The sequence below is a fragment of the Corapipo altera genome, unplaced genomic scaffold (assembly GCF_003945725.1).
Source record: "Corapipo altera isolate COAL_440 unplaced genomic scaffold, ASM394572v1 49, whole genome shotgun sequence".
In the NCBI taxonomy this organism is placed as follows: Eukaryota; Metazoa; Chordata; class Aves; order Passeriformes; family Pipridae; genus Corapipo; species Corapipo altera.
In genome coordinates this window covers 14,784,602-14,809,220 of record NW_020884879.1, presented here as the reverse complement: position 1 = coordinate 14,809,220, position 24,619 = coordinate 14,784,602, and the positions used below count along the sequence as shown (strand labels likewise).

Here is a 24,619-nt window from a genome sequence, read left to right as displayed (position 1 = left end):
GAAAATGTTATCTTATTTTTATAAGAAAGTGTAACAGCTCAACGTTTCATGGAAATTATCATTAATGGAGACTAGTAAACAAATATTCAAAGTAAGATTTAGCCTCTTCACCTTCCCCCTCTAGAAACCAATCTTTTTCTTATAGAATTCAATATCTTCACTAGAAAGAAAACACATGTTGAGCTTTTTATTAGCAAGAAAAATAAAATGTAGTCATAGCTTCATGGTAAAACATTTATTAGAATTGTAAGAGTGAACTAAATACTTTCTAGTAAATGACAGAGTAAAAACAACCTCAGAACTTATGCACAGAATTAGTGACTACAGATTTCTGTGTTCTGTGATTCTTTTTTAATTAATGGATGGTTTTGCAATTATTGCAACAACATTTAGGTTTGCAAATACACAAGAATGTTTTAATATTATATTTCACACAGTGACCACGTTTACCAAATGTGCACAAATACTCAAAGCCTGCTTATAAGACATTGCTGTTATCTCTCAGATTTTTAAATCAGAGCACAGTCAGCTTCCATAGAGGGCTAACACGTATTTCAAAGGGCACAACCACATTCCTATACAACACTGTGAATTTAAAGCCAGTTTGCATTTTAACCTTCTATGTTTGATCCAGCAATACAGTAAAAAGAAGTGAAAACATGCACTTTAAGCTTCCACAAACTTGGGGAAAATTTTGGTGGGGTCTCGTATTTTGTGACATGAATGCCTCAAACTGCTATTATAAAATGATGCAGAATTGTGTACCCTCCTTTACATATTTCTCCACGAACTATTAAGCCTTAGGATTAAGGAAGCTACCTTGCAGGTGCCACACATACTGCTGCACCAAAAAAAGCAGAAATTCCAGATACCCATACTAAGTATCCATACTTGGGCTGACCTCATGCATATGAGAGCTTACTGCCAGCATGCTTCCTTTTGAAACACTGTACTATATTTTATCCTTCTTAGATCTGTGTTCATGCCATCTGCATGCATTAATATCCCACGTATTATTTCTGTTCTAAAATGGTGAGCCAAAGAGAAGCAATGTGCTGGCATGAGTTTAAACCAGGAAAAGTGAAGGAAGAAGGCACTAAGGAACAGAAGGGGTTTTTCAGGTGAACATTTTAAGGATGACACCTGCAGCCATCCAGAGGCATGACCCCATCCCACACAGAACAAGTAGACCAGTTCCACTGCTATAACCTGCTATTAAATTCATGTAACTACGCTTTTATTGCAAAATGAATCTAGTCCCAGTGCTAGCCAAGGAAGTAAGTTTGGTCCAGGTACATATAAAACACCATAAAGATTATCATTACTGTTCATTTGTATGTTAGGTATCTATCATAAAGGCCCTGCATAAGCCTCTCTTCACGGACACTTGTTTAAGCAAGAGTTGCAATACTGGTAACCACAACTTACCTCAAATCATATTTGTCAAGAAGCAGTCACAAAAATCAGCAATGGCTCTATGGAGGAACTTGGCCCTGTAGAATTATCTGATGCATGTCTCATAAACTATAATAAATGGGATTTGTATGAGCCCAGTAGCCCAACAACATTTGTTTGATTTTCTCAGCTACAAACAATTATAAATTGCACCTCAACAGTCCCACCAGTGGCACAGCAACATTTTCAGATAGCCACTGTCCCTAATCCTGTATGAAGGAATTTAAAATCATAAAGCTTTTAGCAAGAAACAGCACATAATACAAACTTCCAGATAACAAAACTAAACACTCCAGGTCTACCTGGATCAAAACCCAGACAGCAGCAGCTTTCAATGTCATGAAAAACCATCCATCGTACTTGCTGTGAGCCAGTCAGTCCAGTTTTTCATGATCCAGATTGCACATCAGCTGTGACACTTGACTTGAAACTAGAAACACCTTGGAAGTCTAGTCAAAACTGTTGCAGGTATTTCAAAATGTCTTGTACAAATATTTGAGTGAATACATATCTAGCAAATACTTAGTTAGCTAACCAGCATACTAGAAAGAATCACTACAGTGCTTCTTTAATGTCTTTCTTCAAGTCACACCCATTCAATTTTATCTTCAATTATTCATACTAAAAATCTTTCATTTCTGCCACAAAGCCCACAGTTTATAATGTATATGCTGAAATATCAGTTATTGCATTTTTGACAGAAAATAACCCACTACAGTTGCTGGAGGAAACAATCAGGCAGATTCAAAGATCATTTCGCGGCAGTCAAAAGTGGTTATTGCTTCAGTCTCATTGCTTCGCACCTTAATTCACATGACTTTTATGACCTCTCTCTCTAAGCATTTCAACACAGATATTAAAGTATTTGGAAACCATCCTTATTATTCATTTGACTTACCCTACACAGACATTAAAGGGATATTTTTCTCCAGCTGAATCCCATTTAACTTTTCTCAGTTGCTTTTCATTTTCAACTGTTCTTTTGTTATTAGCAGCTTATTGAAAGAGATCTGCATAAACCTTTAAAAATGCACAAGTTCCAAAGTGCTATGCTGAATTCACCTCAGGTCAAGGGGAAAAGAGTCATTCCACATATAAAAATTAGGTTCAAACTAACGCTTCATGCACCCAGGATCTAGGGTATTTAATTACTAATCTGTAGGACAACTCAGCATGCATTACACTGGTCATGTCGCATCACTTAGAAAGACCTGCAGGAGTCTGAAGTTAGGATATTAAGGTAGGACAGTCATCATTTTCACGGTAAATTTGTTACTTTTCTTATTTGTCACAAGTCAGAATATTCCCATTTTTTAAGATTAAGAACGCAGGATAAGCATACACTATGGTAGTTCTTCCTATTACAGATGTTTGGTGAGATAACTAATTAACCAGGCTCACACCCACAGGGAAAACTAGGAAAGCCATAATGGTAGTGACAGCACCTCCCAGGAAAAAGGGCAATCATGTTGTGGCTTCCCCCCCTTCAATACTTTCTCCTTAAAATCCAATTATAGTTTCTTAGCAATTTTATCTGCTGGAATTGGCTGGGGGAAGCAATAAATCAGTGGATCTTATTGCTAGCTTTGTCATACATTCTCCAAATGTCTTCTTTTGCAGTGCAAAGGCTCTCAGGAAATTGCCAGAGCTTTATGTTCTTGGCATTTAGAGACAGAAATATTTGCCATTATGAAGGAGTCACAATACTGGCTTGGATTTACCTTTGGATTTGCATAGCCTCACATACAACAACTGTATAGTAGGTTCCTGGTTCAGGGTGAAGAAGCACTATTCATTTCTGCATTCCCCAAAAGAAACAGTCTTCTCCAAGAGAGGACCTCAGAAAATCACATTTTTAGACAGTTATGGCTGATACATCCATAATGAGGCCCCCAAGTTTGTAAAACTACTAAAGAAACTTTTTAAAAAACCCTACGTGACCAATTTTTAAAAATGTATTTCATTCTGTCTTAGAGATGGATACTCATATTCCCTCTTCATTCACGGTATAAGGGAACAGTATGCTGAGGTGCCATGGAAGCTGGAAACTGAATTATTTATCTATTAGCAGGAGCAAGATGCTGAAGAAAGAAGTTGAAAACTCCTGTAGGTAGGCTAGAAAATGTATTCCCACAGAAAAAAAGACCTAGCGTAGAGGAATCACATTTCAGAAAATGCAGCAGCATAACTTCCACTACCTACATGCAAGCTACAGCCATGAGCCTTTGATATCCTCCACAGTTTCCAGCCACAATTCAAAGCTTTATTCCATCAACCACAAGAGGTGGGATTTTTATCTTCACTGCTCTCTGACATTTCTCCTATATGTCACAGCCTGACAAAAAGCATGCTTTGCTAGGATTATGTATCCTCACTTAACTGTAGTATTGGGAATGTATTTCAATACAGCAAGACTCCGTATTTTTTAGCTTTAAGGAATAAATTTGTCACATTGAAAGAGCCCCCCTCACAGTGATGGATGTTTATTTCGTTACCGGTCACTCCAGAGTGTCATATGCTTTCATACAAATGTTTGGTGGAACCAGCCTAGGAATTACCTACTGATACATATTCCATCTGCCAATAGAAATTTGCTTTTTCATTCTTTCAGTGCAGCAGTGGATATACTGCAACCTGTTAGAATATTCACTCTATGAACAAACTGACTTCTTATATTCTGCTCCTGAATTTATGTAAAAAAAATCACCAAAAAAACCAACAACAAAGAACCCCACTAAAAATATTAAAGTACATTTATGGTGAGTGTATCCCTTGCAGTTTGGTTGACAGATTGCGCTCCTTTGCATAACGGATACGGTGAATATTCTGAATTGTGGTTCACTTATTTTTACTAGGATGACATATCTACGAGTCCACGAATGGACAGAGAGAAATGCCTCTTTTGTACCTCAGTATTACATGACCAAGCATCACCAGCAGAGCTGTTAAATCTTATGCTTTCAGTAAGAGACTTAGAACCTTCTCCACCAAGGTGCCTGCAGTTGCAGACTATAATCACAGCTTCTCTCCTGTTCCAGGTTCCCATCTGTCAAATCCATCTGGACTCTGATCCATCACGCACTGATTATCTGCATCTGGTGCACAAAAACAGAACAGGAACAGATGCAAAGCACTATTCTGCAACTAAAGAAGGTGACAACTGAGCCACCACAATTAAAGGTTCACATACACTGGCATGAATACACTGGTTCTATTGACCCATCCCACCTATATATGGGGTTACACACAGAGACAGGGCTGAGTGGTCTCTTGCACAATGGAAATACTCAAGAAAATTTATATTAAAAGTAGTAGTTTAAACAATGCTTAAAGCTGACATAAACCGATACTGTTGCAAAAAAGAAAAGCTAACCTGCCCTCCTCTTACCCATTTTCTTGTTCCTGTTCTTGTGTTATCCTCACACTTGAGCTAACAAAAACATCTGTGAGGTTGCCTGATGAATCAAGATATGGAATATATCTGGATTAAAAAACAGTCTGTTTCTTGTCAGGTTAATTTCAATCTAATTACATTCTGAATATAATTCATCACATATTTCACAACATGCAATGCAAATGCTGACAGTGACCAAGGAAGCAAGAAACATACAGATAGGAGTAGGAAGGATTGCATCCTTTAGTGGTAGTTCTGTCTTATTTTAGCTTAAAGTGATCACAGTCTAACACAACTGTGCTGTTTCAAAGCTCATCAAGATGATTTAAGAAGACAGTACCACCATGAGCAGCAGACCAGCCCTCCTCATCACCCACATTCCCCACTCCCTTTCTTCTGTAAGATTTACTGAATATGCAGGTGAGTCTGATCAATTCGCTGATCCCACTGAAAACTAACTTTCTTATAAGGCTGATTTTTGGCTGGACCACAGATTGCACAGTTGCACAACTGGACCAACACAAAAGGGGTGAGAGCTCATATAGGTGAAAGAGTTCCCTTTGGGAGGCTGAACAGCTGAATATCATCAGATTGTTCCAAGCATGAGATTGCATTTTTACTATACCCTTTTACTGCCCATGTGACTTTTAAGCAAAGGCTTAAAAGTCCTAGTTTTTCAGCATTTTCAAACAAGCACTACATACAATTGTGGTACATAAACCCATCAGAAGCAGGTGCTAATTGTTCCCTCTCACAGGAAAAGTTCTCTACAGTTTTTTACTAAACAAGTATCTAACACCCACAGTTTAAATATATGAAACAATATAAATGGCTTTTGGAATATTCCAATTAACTTGTAAATAAAAATGTACTAGACAATAATTTTTGCAGTGTTTCTCAAATACAATTTTTCTCTCGTGCTGCTCAATGTTTAAATGTAAAGGCTCCAAAAATCAGTAATACTTTTGTGCTTTAGCACATGTATACCAACATGTTTCTTTTTTGTTGGCCACAAAACATTTCTCAGGTTTGACTGGACAACTATAATATTTCATACATATTCCCAGCACACTTAGTGGTTTGAGCAGAAAAAACAATTACCAGTCCTTTTCCACACCTTCAGAACTTCACCAGCAACCGAACAGGGATCTCTGCAGCTGTGAGGATTACAGTCCTTGGGTCAGACATTTACTGATGCAAATTACTAGTAAAGCAAAGATCTGTATTTATTTAAAATGTGGCACCTAGGGACAGTTTAGTAACGGACTCGGCAGTGCTGGGTTCACAATTGGACTCAATGATCTTAAAGGTCGTTTCTACAGAATCGAATGATTCTACAATTCTATCTTTAGTTAGGAATCCATGTAAGATAAATATTCTAAATCTTCACCTTTTCTTTCTCGTGAGTTTTCTTATTCTCCTTTCACTAGATATAAACCACTAGCTTTTAAAGTAATCTGTAAAGAGTTAAACATCTTCCTTACAGCCTATAAGTCTCTGTAACAAAATCTGCCCTTAAAATGCTTCCTTAAAGACCCATGATTTTTCTTATAATTGACCAAACATTATTTTAATACCTGACTCACCTACTACATCGAGCTGTCATAACAACTGACTATTCAAAACATTAGGACCCAGCAGTCAAGCTGATCACCATTCAAATCTTGGCTCTAAATGAGAACATGGGACTGTTTTTTTGTCTCCAATGCTTATATCATAGTTCCCTATGATTTCCATCCTTATTGACTCAACTCTTGGAAGGAAATTGGATGTTGACCTACCAGACGGGGGATTTATAAGATCTTCCTGGGCAATTTCAGATGCAGTCCTTCAGTACGAGCTCCACACTGCTGTGAGGTTTGGATAGTGGTTACCTTGTGATTAGCATGTAGATATCCAGTTGTGCCAAGCTATAAACTGAGTCAACAGAGCAGCAGTTGTTTGAACCTGAGAACAGAAATTGAAGATTCAAACCACATTAAAAAATACCCAAACCAAAACAAGCGGTTTAATCTATTCATATTAGAGCAGGATTAACAGACATGAAACTGAGTCTCTATTTGACAGGTCTTTTTCTCCAGTAGTTTGATGCTTCAGCAGCAATTTTGTACGCTCAACTAAAACATATTTTACATGTAAAACTACCTTATGTACAGAACATGAAAACAGACATTAATATGAACAAAACAGATAACTGCAGTGCTCAGTGCTCTTTATGTACAGATACCCATTGTCTTCATGATACTGCAAGTCTATTTCTGCTAAATAGACTGTGAAAATCAATAGCAAACTCCATTTACTAAATAACACTTGCAAGCTCAGACTTGGCTAAGGAAATTTGGACTCAAGTGGTTTGTGCAAAACCAGCAAGAATTCCAAGGAAATTCTTACTCGTGCCACGTAGTCACTAGTGCACATCTTTGAAAGACCAGTTATTTTGACATCTGCATTTCTGAACTTGCATAGGTACTTAAAAAAATTTGATATTTAACAAACAGGCAAAATGTTTTCACTAAATAAATTAGTAGAAATAATGCCATTATGCTTAGCAATTGTGCTGTTGAAGACACAGTATTTTGAATAAACCAACGCAATCTGAATATGGTAATTTTAAAAACTTGTGTATTTTTTTTCAGAAATCAATGTGCTTGGTGTTGTGACTTCTAACTCTCTCACAAAGCTGTTATAACGCTAAATTCACATATTTTCCTCTTAATATTTTCCGTATTGTTTATCATTTGGCTAGTAAAACAGTCTGAGGGTTCTGACAGTGACCAGAAAAAGCCACTGGTACAAATCAAGTAATTTCAGCAGAACAAGCATTTTGCTCTAACATTCGGGCCTACCATTCAGCTATAGCTTTAGCAGAATTCCCTGTGCCAGGGTATTCCTTAAAAAGTCCAAATGTAGGTACCTATGAGGCAGCAAGTCATTTTGACACAAGTAATTTTTCATTTGGGAAACTGGTTAAAGCCACACTGAGCAACATTACCTGCCTCTTCATTAAGAGGCTGGGATTACTGTACCTTTACTAATGCAGCTACAACTGCTCCACTGTAGACCAAGAAACCGATGCTCAAATGAACTGGCTGATTTGCTTACAAGGCCTTAGCATGGAGGCATGACAGCCTGGACAGACTATCTCAAATTCTCGATAAGGAAGGGATTGGGACTAACTTAGGAAGGCTGTGCTTCTGATTGATGCAGCAGGACCACAGGAATAGAGAACAGACTGGGAAAGTTAGTTAGGGATAACCTTTTTCCTGTGTGCTGGCTCTCTGTTCTCCAAGGTCAGAGATGGCCTCCGGTCTCCACAACCATCTCTGCTTTCTGCACACTGATGCTATAGCAGTGTCCCACTCTGACTAAAAGTTATATGTAGAAATTCTGTCCTTCCATTTCCAATTTTTTTTTTTTAATCAGGTAAAAATTTTCCAAACCAGGGCTGGCTTCAGTTAGTGCCAAATTCTACTTTTAAATACTGGTGTACCACCTCTGAGTGCAAAAGCTGACCCTTATGATGTTTTTGCAGCTAGCCAGCTTCGATCTGAGCTTTTCTTGGCTCCGAACCAAGCATGAAGAGATTACCCTTTCACTCTCTGGGAGGGAAAAGGGCCAAAAAACGCAAGCAAAAAAAACACCCAAAACAAAATATAACAACACCCCCTACCCCCACAATTTTACAAGAATTTCCGACGATTTATTAAAGTAAGAAATCACAAAAGGCACTGTTTACTTGTAAGTGAGGGGTTTGTTGTTGTTTTGGCTTTTTGGTTTTTGGTTTGGTTTGGTTTGCTTTGTATTCCTAGTGCACGTGCAATGGGAAAAAACGCCGGATGACGGCATTTTAAAGGCAGAGGATGCAGGCGATAAGAAAAGGGCACCATGCGAACCCGCAGGTGCAGCGCTCATCCCCGGCCGAGGACGGGTGCGGGCAGGCGGCCACAGGACGAGGCGGAGGCGAAGCCCAAACCCCGAAAGCTGGAGGAGGCTGAAGGAACGCCCCGGGAAGCCCGGACGCGTCCCGAAACCCAAGGCGCTCCTCCCTCCCGCGGGGGCGGGGGCTGCTCCCCGCTCGCTGCCCCCGGGAGCCGGAGCCCTGGGCGCTTCTCGTCACGGGAGGCGGCGGCCGGGGAAGGACGACAGCTCCTCTCCGAGGGAGACCCCTTGCCCCAGCCCCGGAGGAGTCCGCCCTTCAGGGGAAGGTGTCGCATCCTGGAGGAACCTTCTTCCTCCTCCTCCTTCTCCCCCTCCTCCTAGCGCTGGTGGCCCGGAAGGGAAGTCCTGCCCCTCCTCCTCATCCCGCTCTCAGGTGGCAGCAGCCATCCCCGTGCCGCCCTCTCCGCTGCCTCCCGCGGATCCGCTCCACCTGTAGCGCGGCCGCGGGGCGGGCAGAAGGCGAGTGCCCCCCGCCCTCTCGCTTCCCTCCGCCCGCCCTCCCTCCCGGGACACGGCCGCTGTTTCCTCCCGCTCCGGCTGCGGCCCTGACGTCGCTTCCTTCCAACATGGCGAGGGCAGGTTGTTGCTGCGGCCGCCGCCGCCGCTGCTGCTGCCGCCGGTGCTGATGGAGGCGGGCGCGGGCCGGGGGCGGCTCGGGGACTGACGGGCGCCGTCCGCGCACACACGCAGCAGGGGCGGGGGAGGAGAAGGGAGGAGAAGGCTTCGTCCTCCCTCAGCCGCGGGGTTTGGCTGTCGGCGCTGCCCGGGCCCACTCCAGCCTCCCCCGGGGGAGCCGCCGAGCGGGCGTCGGGGCGCCCTCCGAGGGAGCCCTTCCCTCGTGCCCGCCGCGGCCCCTGGCAGCGCTCCCGGCGGGAGCGGCCGGTGCCCTGCTCTCTCTTCCTCACCCCACCCTCCTCCTCCGCCTCCTCCTCTTCTCACGGCTCGATCGCGCCCATGTATGAAGGGAAGAAGACGAAAAACATGTTTCTGACCCGGGCCCTGGAGAAGATCCTGGCCGACAAGGAGGTGAAGAAGGCGCATCACTCCCAGCTGCGCAAAGCATGCGAGGTGGCCTTAGGTGAGGCGCAGCCCGGGCGGGAAGGGAAGGGGCGGCCAGAGGTCGGGGTGCGCTCCGGGGGCCGCTTTCCCTGTGCGTGTTTGTGTTACGGGGGGGCTGTGGGTCCTCTGGGGGGACGAGGCAGAGGGGCCGCCCGTCAGGGGAAGTGAGGCTGCGGGCTGAGCCGTGGCACAGGTCTGCGTCGTGCTGCAGAGCCCCACAGGCCCCCGGCGGTGTGTGTGTGCTCTGGGCTGCGGGCGAGCATCGCCGGGAGCGGCCCCTCCGCACAGGGCCCCGCGCTGACAGCGGCGGCGAGGGCGCTGCGGCGCCCGGCGGGTCCTCCTCCTCCTCCTCCTCCCCGCTCGCAGGATGAATAGGCAGAGAGGGAGCTGAGCTGAGCTGAGCTGACCTGGAAGCAGACGGCCGGCGGGGAGGGAGCAGGTGACAGGCAGCGGTGGGGGAGGAGGGACGGGTGAGGAAGCGGGGGTGGCAGAGAGCAGAGACAATGACACCGGGCCACGTCTGGAGCTGGTGGCCCTTCGCAGCCGAAAGGAAGGCTAGAGAGGGAGAGGATGGTCCGGGAGATGTGTCAAGGAGAGCCTTAACCGAGTCGTTCCTGGTGGAGAAACAACTGATGGGGAAGGGGGTTTCCTTCGTGCATGTCAGAGCTGGAGCGGCCACGGAAGATCACACAATTGTTGGGGTTGGAAGGGACTTCTGGAGATCATCTAGTGCAGCCCCCCATGTTGTTGGATTCCCAAGAAGTGGGAACATTTGCCTGCCTCGGGCCGAAGGAGGGGTATTGGGTTTGTAGTGCAGCTGCGTCAGCACCACCTTGTCTGGGAGCGTGGGGGAAGTACCAGTGCTGGATAGTACAAAGCACATGTACACATCCAATAACAGGCAGCGTGAAAGGACAGCTTGGGCTTCACAGTTCTGACATGACAATTACAGGCAGGGCTTGAACCTGTGTGGCAAAATATGGACATATTTACTGAAAGACTTCTGGAGAAAGACCTGGTGTATTTAAATAATACATAAACGGATTATGCCCCTCCCTTTCTGGTTTAATTGTTTCTGGGCTTGGAGGTAATTATCTTGACTTTGTACAGGAATACTGTTTGTTTAAATGGATTTGTTTGAAGAGGTAACATGAAGCTGAAACTTGCTTGTTTTAAAAATGAATATAAGTAATTTCATGCTGGTTTTTTTTTGTCATTCAATTAATTTGTTTTTTTATAGTACTTAAAAAAAAAACAACCAAAAAAGAACAATCCTCTTCTTTTTTTCTTTTACTGTAAAAGACCCTGACAGATCGAGGGCAGAAATAACCGTAGTTCAACTATTTATTTCTTAAAAATTAAAATTGATCAGAAAGAGTTTTTCCCTTACATTTTTCACTTATCACTAGAATAGTGACAACAGTAGTCTTATGATTTATGCAGGTGGGATTAAACTGGTAATCCTTTGGCCGTTCCATTGACATGAGACTGTGCATTCAACTTAGAAATACAGCAGATAAACTTTTGGTTTTTTATTGTTAAACTAAATTTATATCCAGCCTGTATGTCATCCGTAGAATTAGACATTGATATTAATCTTGTGTTTCTGCTGTACTTTATTTCAGTAGCTTGATCTGTCTTAAGTATCATCCAGATCCCTCCAAGCATAGCTCCATCCAGTGTTTTACACAGATTATAAAACAAACCCTCTAGACTGTACAGGCTGCATCTAATGTCTTGTAAACTGAGACCCCCAAGCACACATCCCAGTGATTTCTGTCCTACAGCTTCATTGAAACTTTTTCCTATGGATCTGATCATGTGATTGGGGCCTTAATAGGAAAACAATATAAAAGCCATTGAAGCAGAAAAGAAGACATACAAGATTATGTATATTACCTAAGTATATAGGAGGGCTTCATGAACTTGAAAAATATCAGACATGATCTTAATTAACAGAGTCTTACTGAAATAAACTTTTTTCAGTTGTGGCACAACAAAGTATAGTTGGTGATTTTAAATGTGGTCCATTGTCTGGTTTTGTGTGTGATAGACTCCTCATTCAGAAGTGGCAATATGTAACTCTTGAGTAGTGCTCATGTCTAGCTATAAAAGGCTTTTCAGGGAAAAGTAGGTATCATCCTTATTTCACATGTGGGGCAACTGGTTGAGAAAGCTGAGCTGAGATTTTCATAGCATTTCATAGTTTTGCAAGTAGGGTGCACGTGTTGTGCTCTGTCCATCTAGCTCCTCATCTGTTGGAGACTCCTCTTCAACTGGATGCTTCTTTGCCACCTTAAACAAGGAGTACGGACTTTTTATTCCTGAGAAGTTGCTTTATTTTGGAGAGCAACAACATTAATGATAAAACATTAGTAAAATAGTAATTTAGAGTTAAATTCAATTTGGTGTTAAATCTGGCAAAGTCTGACTTTACAGTTTTATTGGATTTTCTTTTAGTGGTTGTTAAATAAAAAGATAACTTTGAAAAATCACGGCAGTAATTACACATCTTCAAATCAACACCTTTTTTTTCAGTCTGAATATTTAGTTGATTGGTCTTCACTGAAATTATCTGATTAATACAAAACTCAGCCATCAAGGTCTTTTTTTTTTCCCAATTGCATGACTGTAGTAAAATGTTGCTTATTAGTAGTATGTCAGATATTCTAAGTAGTAGTTGTTACTAATCCAGGCTCTTTTTTATTTCATTTTTTGAAATATTTTCTTCTTTTTTCCTAAATCCACTCTTTACATTGTCTGTATAAGATCCTATTGAAGTATTTGAGAAATGAGCAAGCACTGACCAGAAATACGGTATTCTTGTACAACAGGCAAACAAATTGCAGCTCTGCTTTTTAGACTGAGTATTTAAGAATATTTTATTTTAAGAATCTTTTTTTTTAAAGAATCTTTAATAATATCCTTTTGTCAGTTTTAATCTCCATATATTTTCTTATAAATCTGTGCTGTTGCACTTAATTGTGTTAAGATTATACATCATTTATTTTTGGTTTACAAATTCTTAGATAAAAAAAGCCTGCAACATTCCTGGTGTATGTTACTCTGACAGTCTGACCTCTGAGCAGGTGTTAAAATGAGATTCTTCTAGTATGACCATTTTTGTAGTCTATTAGAAGATAAGAAAGCAAAATATGAATTAAGTATTGCAACCTGATTTATAGATGTTCTTTGGCTTTTTAACAGGGATGAAATTAAGCCTGATACTTGCAGTATCCTGTGTTTGATGATTCACAAGATTGTCTGGATTAATACAGAACAGTGGACTCCGAGTCTAATGGGTTTTTTTCATGTAATGTTGTCCTTTCTGAAAGATATTCTCTCTGTGTAGAAAACATAACATTTCTTTAGTCACTTAATGTAATAGAGCTAATTTAGAACTTCATATTGTTTATTTGCATAGCAACAGCTCTTAATCTTTGTAAGGAATGAGTTTATCCTTAAAATTGTCCACTTGCAGAAAGCATTAGGCAGCAAGCTGTCAGCAGGATTAGATTTGAAAGCTGCTTTCCAGTGAGTTACCTCCGCTGGTGTTTCTTTATTGGTTTTCAGCCATATTACAGTATAGGAAACTTTACTGTAAACACACCGTGTTTACATAATCCATGAAAGGTTTTGGGGGGCAAAAGATCCTCATCTGAACATAAAGTTTTTAGTAGACTGAACAAAACTTGCTAGTGCTTTGTGTCAGAATCTGGAGTGTGGATTTATCTGCCTGGAAAGGTGATTTCATAGGACCCAGCTAAGCAAACCATAATCCCTTGCTTGTATAAAAGCTGCTAATTCAACTACAAATTGGGAGTGAAGCAACTCTTCTATAAAACTCCAAACTTCAAGTGATGTAAAACGATGTGGATATGTACCTAGTACGTGCTTCAAAGAAAAGTGTGCAAGTGCTTCTTGGAGTTCTTGGAACTCCCAACCAAGGAGGCCTGGAACTTAGTTTTGAAAGGTTCTTTAGCACTCCTTGGGTTATTTTAGTCTGTCATGCAAGGATCCTGCTGAATGATGTAGGTCTCATGCAGTGTGAAAGTAACAACTCTGTTCAGTTTGTGCTGCCATTACGTGCATGTGTAGGAAGATGAGGCAGCAGGATATAATTAAGCAGTGGATCTTAGGTTTTGTGAAAACAGGTAACGTTTGGCGTAGGACTTACCCAGGGGTGGGAAGGTTTATCTACATCCTTACCTACACAGATTTGTAAATGACCTGGGAAAGTCTCACCTACATACATGTTTCTGTCTCTCTTTTTACCCTTTTACTAGATCCTAGTTTAATCGTCTTGTGTCCTTCACATATACATATGATCATGTATATTAGAATAAGTTAGGTTAACAGTCAGTACTGAAGTGCATCTACGTGTTGGAAATGCTGGGTGCATTGGAAAATACCTTCCTAAACTATGATGGAAAGGTAAAAATACATTTTGAAGACCATTATCATGTTACTGCACTGAAATTAATTTTATTGGAGAAGTTGAGGATGAGTGTAATTTGGATGGTGATGCTCTTGGTAGGCTGCCTTCCCATCTTTCATGAGAACTAGTTGTCCTTTTTTAGAATCCAAAGGTCAGAATTTTTGATGTCTTTGCTGAATACAAAGAGATCTGTACCATTGTCTGTTGTCTGCATGTGCTAAGGGCATGAATTTTCACAATATATGTCACTATTGTCCATAGGCAATTTATTTTCTGGTTGTAATTGTTCTTCTGAAACATTTATCTTTAAGTAAGCAAGGAGGATAAATGGACACTTCTTGCTAGTAAAACCCAAGATGTATATTTAGAAAAAAACAACCAAACCCCTAAAAGTTACAGCTGCCATTCCCTCCTCTTGCTTGCTTTGCTAAGCTTGGGGTTTAAATAGCAGGCTTTCAGTCTCATCTACTTTTGCAAAGATTTAAAACTTGACTTGGTAACAGTAAGTTTGGGTGGCCCCATAAACTGCTTTCCAGGTTGCCTTCTGCGTTTGATGTGTAAGGTACTGTTTATGTAGAATTTATGGGGCTACTTTAAGAAAAGGTGTGGATAGTGGGAATTTTTATTGTTTAAAATGCAATCAGATCTTGGCTATACAGAATGGTAATGCTGATGAGCTTCTTCGAGAAAGGGGATGGTTGGCAGCGTGCACGTAAGAACGCATTTGTAGAAAACAAGGTGGATTGTGTCTTGGTTGGAAAAATGTTAATGGATAATGAGTATCAAATACTTGATTTTTGCCTTGGAAGATAAAAATGGTATTTCTTTCAGGTGTAACTTTGACTTCATTCTGAAATATGTATTCGGTTAAAGCCTTTGGTATTTTGAATTTTAGCATCGATTTTCACTATCTTTTAAAATTTAATTTTGAAAGACTTCAACATATCTTTGTGACACAGGACAGCTGTTAAATACCTCTGTTCTGCTGCATGTTTTAGAGCTCTAACTGGAATGTTGAAGCTTAAAATGAGAAGTTGTTGCTTTGTGACCAGAATGCATCTATTTCTTCTAAGAACTATCTTTGCTGTTTCGTGGGGTTTTGTTCTAGCTCATTTTTCTTTCTGCACACTTCCAGTGTATTCCTGCTGTAATTGTCATCTTTTAATTTCTTCCCTTAGTTCTTGTCTCCAGTTAACCACTGTGTCATTCATTCAGGATGTCAACAGTGTCTGTTCTTGTGAGTCTTCTTCACATATAGTTGGAAAAAATAAAATTAGCTTGACTGTTGACATCAGGTGAACATTCCAGACCTCTTCTGGAATCCTTCAGGGAACAACTGGTATTGAGATAGTATTTTGATACCCTGTTAAATATGTTCACTTGTGTAGTTTTCAGGAAGGATTGTCACATGGGTGTTCATAGAGAGGGAGCATCAGCCAGTCGTATTCTAGTCAGTCTCTCTTCCCTGTTCTTGGCAGACATCCTAGCTGAAATCACGGACTTATAAAGAGCTAGATGAGGAAGGCTTGTCTTTTTGGGGAGCACCCAGCCCTCAGTTTGGGTGTTTTATTGGTGTTGATACTTTTATCGGGTTGTTGATTAGTTTGCACTCTAAACAAACGCAGCGAGGAAGTGAGACCAGCGAACTTGTACATGACTCTCATTCAATTCTGTAACAACCAACCCTAAATTGGTGAATTGAGTGGGCAGGGAGAAGGAGTTTCACGTTTTCTGCATCCGGACTAAAACTTTCCTGTGTGACGTGTAAATTCGTGGTTTACAGAGAGAAAATACTTAGGTCTAGGAAAGACAGCTACTGTCAGTAGAGCATCATAGGCTGAAGGGACTTGGGAAACACAGCTCTGCAGAATTCAAGAAAGGAGGGGAGGTACCAAGCAAACAGAGTTGAGTAAGAGATGTGATAATTTTTATCTGTTAAAGAAGGCAGAACTCTATTGTGTGTGTCTGAAAGCCAGAAATAATGTGTTATAGGTGTGTTAGTCGGATGCATACAGACCAAGAAGTGTTGTTCTCTGTGTAGCTTAGTTAACCTCTGGTTCATTTCCATAAGTAAATAGTAAAAGAAACTATAGGTTACTCTTAGGCAAACCAGACCTTTAAGAAAAATCACATACATACGAAAAGTCTCCAAACAATCAGAGAAAACATAAAATGCTTCTGTGGGACTTCATAGAAAGATGATATTGTACAAATGGTATGTGGTGTTCCTATGAAAAACATCTAATGTCAGAATCTAAAATTAAGAAAATAAACAAACCCCCAAACCAAATAAACAACACCTAGCCTATATGTTTTATAGATACCTTCATGGAACACAGGAAAATGTTAAATAAAAATCTGTTTTGAGGGGTAAGGCGTAGATGATACTTGTTATATGATACTCTCCATTTTGAGCATAGATGTAAAGAGATGCTAAAAATAGGCCTGTGAAGATCCGAGAGTTTGAAATATCTGGCACAATTCTCTTATTGATTTCTAATCAATCATAGGATGCCAAGACAATTCCAAAGGATTGGAAGACATCAGCTACTGTGCCAGCATTGTTACAAGTATGAATAGAAGTGACCTATGTAATTTCTTGTGTATTGGCCTGATGTTGATCCCAGGCAAAGAGGTGGAGTGACTGATACATGATATGAGTGAGAACAAAACTGATAGTCAACAAAGTATTGAGAAAGATTAAAGAAAAAAAAAACGCAGGTCCTCTACAGTTTTGAGTTTTTCGGCACGTTTTAGTCTTCTGTAAATCCTGCATTCTTCAGTTCTTAATTTTATGTGATGAGTAATAGTAAAAATTACCAAACTGTTAAAAAAAGACTTGATAAAATTTCATTTGAATTGATAAATATTGGCAAATTTGGCGTGGGATTTTTGTTTGGTTTGGTTTTAGTTTTGTTCCCCTTCCCCTTTCTTCATGTTACTTCTTTCCAGCCCACACTTGGTCTTACCTTTTAGGAATTCTTCTTGGTGTTGGAGATTTTGCTTGGTTTCCTTCAGGGGTTTCTGGGCTTGGTGTTGTTGGCTGTTTAATTTAAAGTTTTAAATTTTATTTTTATTGTGGATGTATTAGTAGATGATGAAATTTCAGTTGGGAAGCTGGAGTTCTTAAAAGAACTTGAAGCCTTGAGGATGCTGAGCTCTTAAGTATGATGCTGTAGTCAAGAGCAATGTGGAAGCTTGGGTAGGGAATGTGGAGCTTATACTAACTCTACCTGATACAGCTTATAGCTGTTTTGTCATGCATGGGTGGGGTTTTTGTCTTTTGTCCGAGCTTTTTATTTTAGAACTGTATGCATGCTTTAATAGCAGAACTCAATTATTTCCAAAACCAAGAGTGTCTTTTAAATAAGATGTTTAGATCATGATTGGTCTGGACATGTTTTTTTTCTCTTTTGAAGTGATTTTAGTTCAGAGTGTTTCATTTCTTTCCTCTCCCTGCATTCCTGGTACTCTATCTATCATGTATGCTCGTGGGGTACCTGATTGCACAGTTATTGACGTTGTGGTATTTAATACTTGTTTTTGTTCAAATGGATCATGTCTACTCTCCTGTGTTCTTCAGTCTTCTTCATTTCATGCTTTTCTTATGTCAGAAGAATTATATTTTAAAGATAATTGAAAATACCATTGAGATAAATGGGTTTATTCAAGCTCTCTTTTCTGTCTACTCAAAGGGAGATAGGTTTCAAAAAGATAATCCATTAATAATACGAATTCTACATGTACTGTCTTTAGCACTTGCTGTTCTAATAATCTTGAACAGGTTTTGTAATGTTATTCCTTCTTTTCATTTAGAAATAAAAATGTAATTAGGTTTGTAATTATTTCATGTCAAGAGATTTTAGCCAGTGTTGGATACAGGAGTGTTTTACTGCCTTTTTTTTTTTTCATCTTGAAGTACATGTGTGACTCCTGAATGTCAGCATTGCACTTAGTTGTTAGGAATGTTTGAATGACCAGCATGCTTCAATATTGCACTGTGCAGCTTTGCAGTTTGAGAGATACTAGGGAGGAGATATTTTTAGACTTTGAAATTGAGATAAAAATATTGAGGTTTACTGAAGATGTTAAATAGCATTTTATACTACAGGGCTTGTATATTATGAGGTACACTCTCAGAGTTTCAAATCTGTAAATTAAAAATAAGTAATGTGCCACTGGTGTGATTTCTTCGGTAGCTTCCTATCATGTTTTAATTTATGTGCTAAAAATTAACACAGATATTTGCACAAAACAGTGTATTTTTGATGCAGGTTGTAAGCATAAACTAATGGGAGTGCCCTTTCAAATGAAGATTTATTTTTTTTCAAAAGTATAGTTCTGTTGCATGTAAAACTAACACCTCTACATGCCTGGCAAGTGACCTTGCAGGTGCTAACAGTGTGTGGAAAGGTCTGGGTGTTACTGTTGCATGGACTGAGCAGCTGGCATAAAATCACTGGACTTTTTCTGCAACTCAGGAAAGCTGGAAAATGCAGCCTTAACTTGGCTTGCTTCATTTGGCTAATGACTGTGACGTTTGCAAGAATGCTGTACTGGATACTGTGTGGTGTATGGGGAAGTAGATAGGAATAAATTTACCTCTGGTTTTATTACTTTGAAATGGAAACAGAGTTTTATAACCTTAAGTAAAATTGTTGGAATAGGACAGCTGCAGCATTTGCATGAAAGTTTGAAAGCTGGATAAAAACCGTCTAAGTGTCTGAGAAGTATGATTAAAATTTTCTTCACCTGCAGCGAAATGAGACACTTAGATGTTTTCCACTTGTGATTTAAGGCATGGCACTTTATTTTGTGTGATTATGTGTGCATAATTATGCACATAAATAGATCTCGAATGCCTAGAAATTTTGCTGCAAAGAGAACTAGTTTTCTTTAAAATTGTACTCAACACTGGGGAAAACAGATTGTGGTGGTCAACAATGTTTGCAGAAGCTTCAGGTTTGTATCTTACATGCAGAAAAGAAGACAAGAGGAGCTAAGTTTGGCCTCCATCCCTGAGTCTTGCTCAAAACCAAATCTGCGTTCAAATTATTAACAGTCTTTTACATTGAAGGAACAGCGGTACTTGGACCATGGTATCCTTGTTCACCACCTTATCACATGAAAGCAGAAGCTGCTGTCTGTCTGGTTGCTGTCCAGGGTTTCAGTGATGAACTTGAGGCAGGTGACAGGTTCTTTGACTGACTGTTGTTGTTTGTAACAGCTTTTATTTAACCACGTGTCCTAAAATGCTCTTAAAGAACGAGTAGAAGAGGCACAATCTCAGTGCAGTAGAAAGTATAAGTACTTACCTTTAAATAGAAATTATATTGTTAAATGGAAGAATTTGTGTAGTTAATGCAAATAAATTTTTTCGTAATAGTTTATTATGAACTATGGATCCAGTGGATCCAGTAAATATGGAACTGAATGCCTTAAATTCTTCACACTTTGGTAAGCAGTGGTAAAAGAAGCACTTAGTAGCACAGTTTGCAGCATGGATGGAGTTAACAGTATTGTGTAGTGGTGATCTTTGTAAGTAGCCTTCCACTTGTCTTCTTATTGGCACGTGAGAAAAGAAAGAATAGTTGTCACATGAGTAGTTGTCTTAATTTATGTGGTCTAAACTTTTCTCAAAAAATTTCATGGATGTAAATAAAGGAACAAGGAGAATTAATGTTTCATTCTATTAATAATCTACTGCATATGTGCTGTATTGAAAGCAGCCACACTGGAGATTTCAAAGTACTTCAGTACTGATATTATTACTTCTTTTGTTCTTTCAAGAATCTTAGTCTGAGCTGCTTTCTATATTAGAATTTAATGGAGAAATCAGGACTTTAGTGATCACCTTGAAAGCTTCATCTGAAACATCTCACATCAGGACTTCAGATTTAAAGTTTGAGCTTTCTATTACAAATACAAACTTTTGTGTGGGTGAAAATTACAAATTTGATATGGTTGTAACCTTTTTGAGGGGCATACCATAGACATGAAAATAAACTTAAGTCCATGCTTCTTTGTTATCCTTTCTTTTTCCGCTGTCAAATATAACTTTGTGAATTTTATAGACACGCATTAAATTGTGGTCTGCCTATCTTCTTGTAGCTGGAAAAGATAATGATTGTCTTACAATTCAGAGCTACAGCAGGAGGGAAGTGGCTTAATGCTCTTGTATTTAGTAGTATAATTCATGTATAGACTTATATGTGACCTTTAAAGTTTTAGTACTTGAAATGGATAAAAGTCTTGCAGTGTCATGTATGTTGTTGCTTTTGAAGTTACTGGGGTGAGCAGGCTACTTAATGGGAGTATGTTGAGGGGTTTTTGCCATTTCTTAAGGTATTATGGACTTAAAAGTATCCTGTATTTAAGTCTGAAACAGAACTTAGTAATTTCCAACTTTTAAATTGCCTTTTAAACTACACATTTACAAATGGGGAAGAAAAAGGTACTCATCTACAGCAAGGATGGAGGTTAAAAATAAAGTGTAGATTTTTCCTCATATTACGAAGGGGTCTTTTAAATTGATTCTAGCTGTTCTTAGAACTTAACACTGCACAAGATCTTACTGTCCTTGCTTGTGTCTCATCTTTGACAAATCAGAGTTCTGATTGCTTGACAGAAAGGTGAATGAAAGCTCATAGACATTGAAAATGTTATAGCAAATGCTTATTCCTTTCATAAGAAAGATAAATGTTCATGCTTTTTGCAGGATGTGGGGAGGGTTACTACCCATAGTTTGATCAGTTTTAACTCCAGATTTTATTAAAAAATATTCTAGCAGCTAAAATAAATACGTACTTTGAGATAAATATGCTCAGATGGCTGGCTTAGAATAATCATATGCCAGGATTTCTTTTGTTCCATGAGTCTGTTCTGTATGTATACTACACCTATTTAATATTTTGTATGCTTGTATTTGTGGAGGGCACAGCAGAGGTGTAATTACTTTTCTTACCCTGAATAAACTGCAAAACTTGTATGTAATAGTAATTTGTGGTTATACTTCAAAAATATATGGAATAAGGATGCATCATCACTGCTATGCATGTGTGCTTACTCCTGAAAAATAATTTTTAAAGAAAAAACCAGGGATGTTTGAAGGATCATGTTACATGACAAAACATTACTGAAGAGGTGGGCTGTGTGAAGAGGGGATGTGTAGCTTTTGTTTGTACTGCCAAATGATCCAGAAACAAGACTGAAAAACATAATGCCAGTCTTGTTCTGCAGCAGCAGCCTGTCCTTGCCAGAATAAATACAAAGCATTAGTAAAACATTTATTTCAGTCTTCAGTTGTCACCAACCAAGCAAATGGGCAAATAGAGCATAGTAGAAAATAACAGAGAAGTGTCAAGAAATAGTTTCATCAATAGGTAACTACATCAAAAAGAAATGTATGCTTGCTAGTATATGAATGCCAGAAGTCTTTAAAAGTGGTCAGCTGAGAAAGTATCAGTAGTTTTAAGGTGTGGATGCTGTCTTAACAGGCCAGGAATGAGTAGGGATAATTTGTGGAAAAGTCTTAATTACAGAGCATTGATTATGTAGGTATCAATGTTTAATTTGCTCTACTTGATAGAAAGCTTACTCATGGTAGGTAAATAAATTCAACTGCATTGACAGGTAACATTCAGTTAAGATGTATTGAACAGGTCTTGAGTCCTTCTTGAGCAGTACCCAGGAATTGGTTTAAGATGCAGCAATTGAAGAACTGATAACATTCTCTGTAATAGCATTCTCAGCATTATGTGCTCAAATATAGTCTCAAATTCAGCTTCGTAGCTGTCCTGAAAAAAAACTCACTGAAGTCCATATTTTATTTCAAAAGGAGTGATACAAGATTGAGGACATTTTGGAAGGACCAAAATGCTTAGAGCTGATTTTTGTCATGTGTTTGTTAACAGTGTATATCAGGTATTGATAAAAGCTTGTGAAAAGTTTGTGATAAAGCAGGTATGAACAAATAGCAAAGAAAGCACACCCATATCTGTGCTTGTAAATTATAATAGTGTCTCAAAAGTATTTGGGGAATATAAAGATATTGAAGAAGGCCAAAATATATAATTCATTTTTCTGTTGTTTATGGAAGCTGAGGAAATTTCCTACAGAGGAATTAAAAGAAACAAATCAGAAAAAAAAAATCCCAATTTGAAGTTCAAACTAAAGTTCCTATTAACTTGTTAGTACTAGGAGTTTTTAAAGGGTCTAAAATCTTAAATTGCTGAACTGTTTAATGGAGCTTTAATTTAATAAGTTTTAAATTTCATGGCTTGCCAGTAAAGGAATGGGAAACTAGAGTCAGTGTTTTGGGGTTTTTTTCTTTTGAAAAAAGTGCCAAGGGTATAAGGGATGAAGAGATCTTGAGAACTTCAGCCTTGCAAGTCTGAATTGTAGCAAAGAATAAAGCTGGTTGAGAACAGAATGGGTGTGTGTACTGTGGTGAGGCAGAATCGGTGCAAACTTTGCGGAGGGGAAACTTGCCATCCCAAATCTGCAAGGCAGAGTTGGTATGTGTATAGGTAAGTGTAATGTAAGCCAGTTTTACAGTAAACCTCAGCCAGGTTGCTTACCCAAGGTTTCTGAAGGTACGTAGCTGTCAAGGATTACATGTACTGCTTTTCCTGCAGAGAGGTATTTCAGTTCTCTAGAGCTTTGTGGTGTTTTGGGGTGAATGGCGAGGTGACAGAAGAAAATACTAAACAGAGTACAAACAATCTGCTAAAGCCAGCAGCTGTGCAGTTCTGACCACATGAAATGGCTCTAGTGGAGTGTTGTTAAAGGCAAAGTGACCCATATGAGTGGAGGAGGAAACTGGTCTAAATTGCACAAGCACAGACTCCTACAGACTTTTATCTGTGGGGGGGGGGTGTGTGTGTGCAGCATTTGAATTACTGTGGATGATTCAGTCAGAATATTGATTCCTTTGTCAAAAGACAAATACGAAAACAATACAGAAAAAAAATTGGACTGTTACACCACTTTATAAAGCTTTCATGTGTTCCATGTGCAGTTCTGCTCTCTGCTGCTCCTGAGAGACAGTTGTCTTAGAAATGATGCATTGGAAGTCAGCAAGGATGGAATGGTTTCCAGAGGTGACCAAACAGACTATGGTTCTTGCTCCCTGGAGGGGAAAAATGAGAAAGATGCATATAAAGGAAGTTTTTAAGATTGCAAGTGGTATAGACATGAAAAGAGAATAATTGATTGTAATTTCTCATAATGTAGATCCAGAGATCCTGTAAAGAACCCAGCTTATTTAAGTAAAGCAAAAAAATGCTCTTTCCAGCAGCTTGTAATCCATTCATACCAAATGTTAAAATTGTTTGAAAAGTGATTAAATGAAAATTTAACAAGGGTTGTCAAACCTGCAGGAACAGTCTCTGTGCAGGAAGAGTATAAGCCACAGATGGCTAAATGCTGGTAGGAGGGAACTATTGCAGCATTCTTGCCCTGCTTTTATAGTCTGCATTTACTTAAGCATATGCTGTTGGCCACTCATGAAAGCAAAATGCAGGCTACATATCAAGGGTTTAAGAAAAATCTTCTATTCTTGTACCTTTTTTTCCAATACAGTCTGATGTTTTGAGATTTTATTTCTTTGTTTGTTCCGCAGTTCCTAAAGTTTCCACAAACTATATTTAAAAATCTGGGATAGGGATGCTCCATTTCTGTTAGCATCTTTGGACACGGATCTGCTTATGTATTTCATGAAACATTCATTGTCTGTCAAGCTTGATTAGTTACCTTCATTCCTCATTTGAAATTATTTTTCCACTATGCCTGCTTTTGAACTGGGTGTTCAAAACTATATATTTTTTAAGTTTATTTATGTATTAAAATGTATGTTTAGCTGAAAAGGAAAAAGGCATTTTTGTTCTTAACTAAATGGACTAGAGCTACTGCATACAAATCCCTGTCTTATGACATGAAATGGTGATTGAAAATACTGTTGTTCTGGGAATGGCATCATGAACTGAAGATACAGTAAATCTAGAATTAAACTTTGCATGTAGGTGTAAAAAGCTGTGTTGTATCTGAAGCAGGAAGAACAGAATGCTTGTATAACACAAGGAGAGCTCAACTGTTGCAGAATATAGGGTGGCTTGATTTTTCCGATTTATATTTGGTTAGGCCTTAAAATTTGGATTCATGAAGAGCCCAAGTATGTAAGTGAAAATAGTCTTTGTTTCTTTGAGTTTCTGTCATAATTTATGTAAATGCAGTGCTTTATGTATAAGCTGTAATACTGTTGTTAAAATATGTGAGTATTGGTGCTGAGGAAAAATTGAGAAATTGGCTGTGTGACTTAAATTCATGTTATCTGT

At 39.2% G+C, this 24,619-nt stretch overlaps 1 protein-coding gene across 3 annotated transcripts in view; it reads left to right on the top strand.

The window, feature by feature from the left end:
- Positions 1-9,620: 9,620 nt before the first annotated feature.
- Positions 9,621-24,619, top strand: part of ARFGEF1 (ADP ribosylation factor guanine nucleotide exchange factor 1) — an 89,844-nt gene continuing 74,845 nt past the window's right edge. For 2 of the 3 annotated variants that reach the window (XM_027638787.1, XM_027638786.1), the window contains exon 1: positions 9,621-9,866. In XM_027638787.1, the coding sequence (XP_027494588.1) occupies positions 9,743-9,866 (124 nt within the window). In that variant the 5' untranslated portion in view covers positions 9,621-9,742. The remainder of the gene's footprint in view (positions 9,867-24,619) is intronic. The other variant, XM_027638788.1, reaches the window with a different exon arrangement.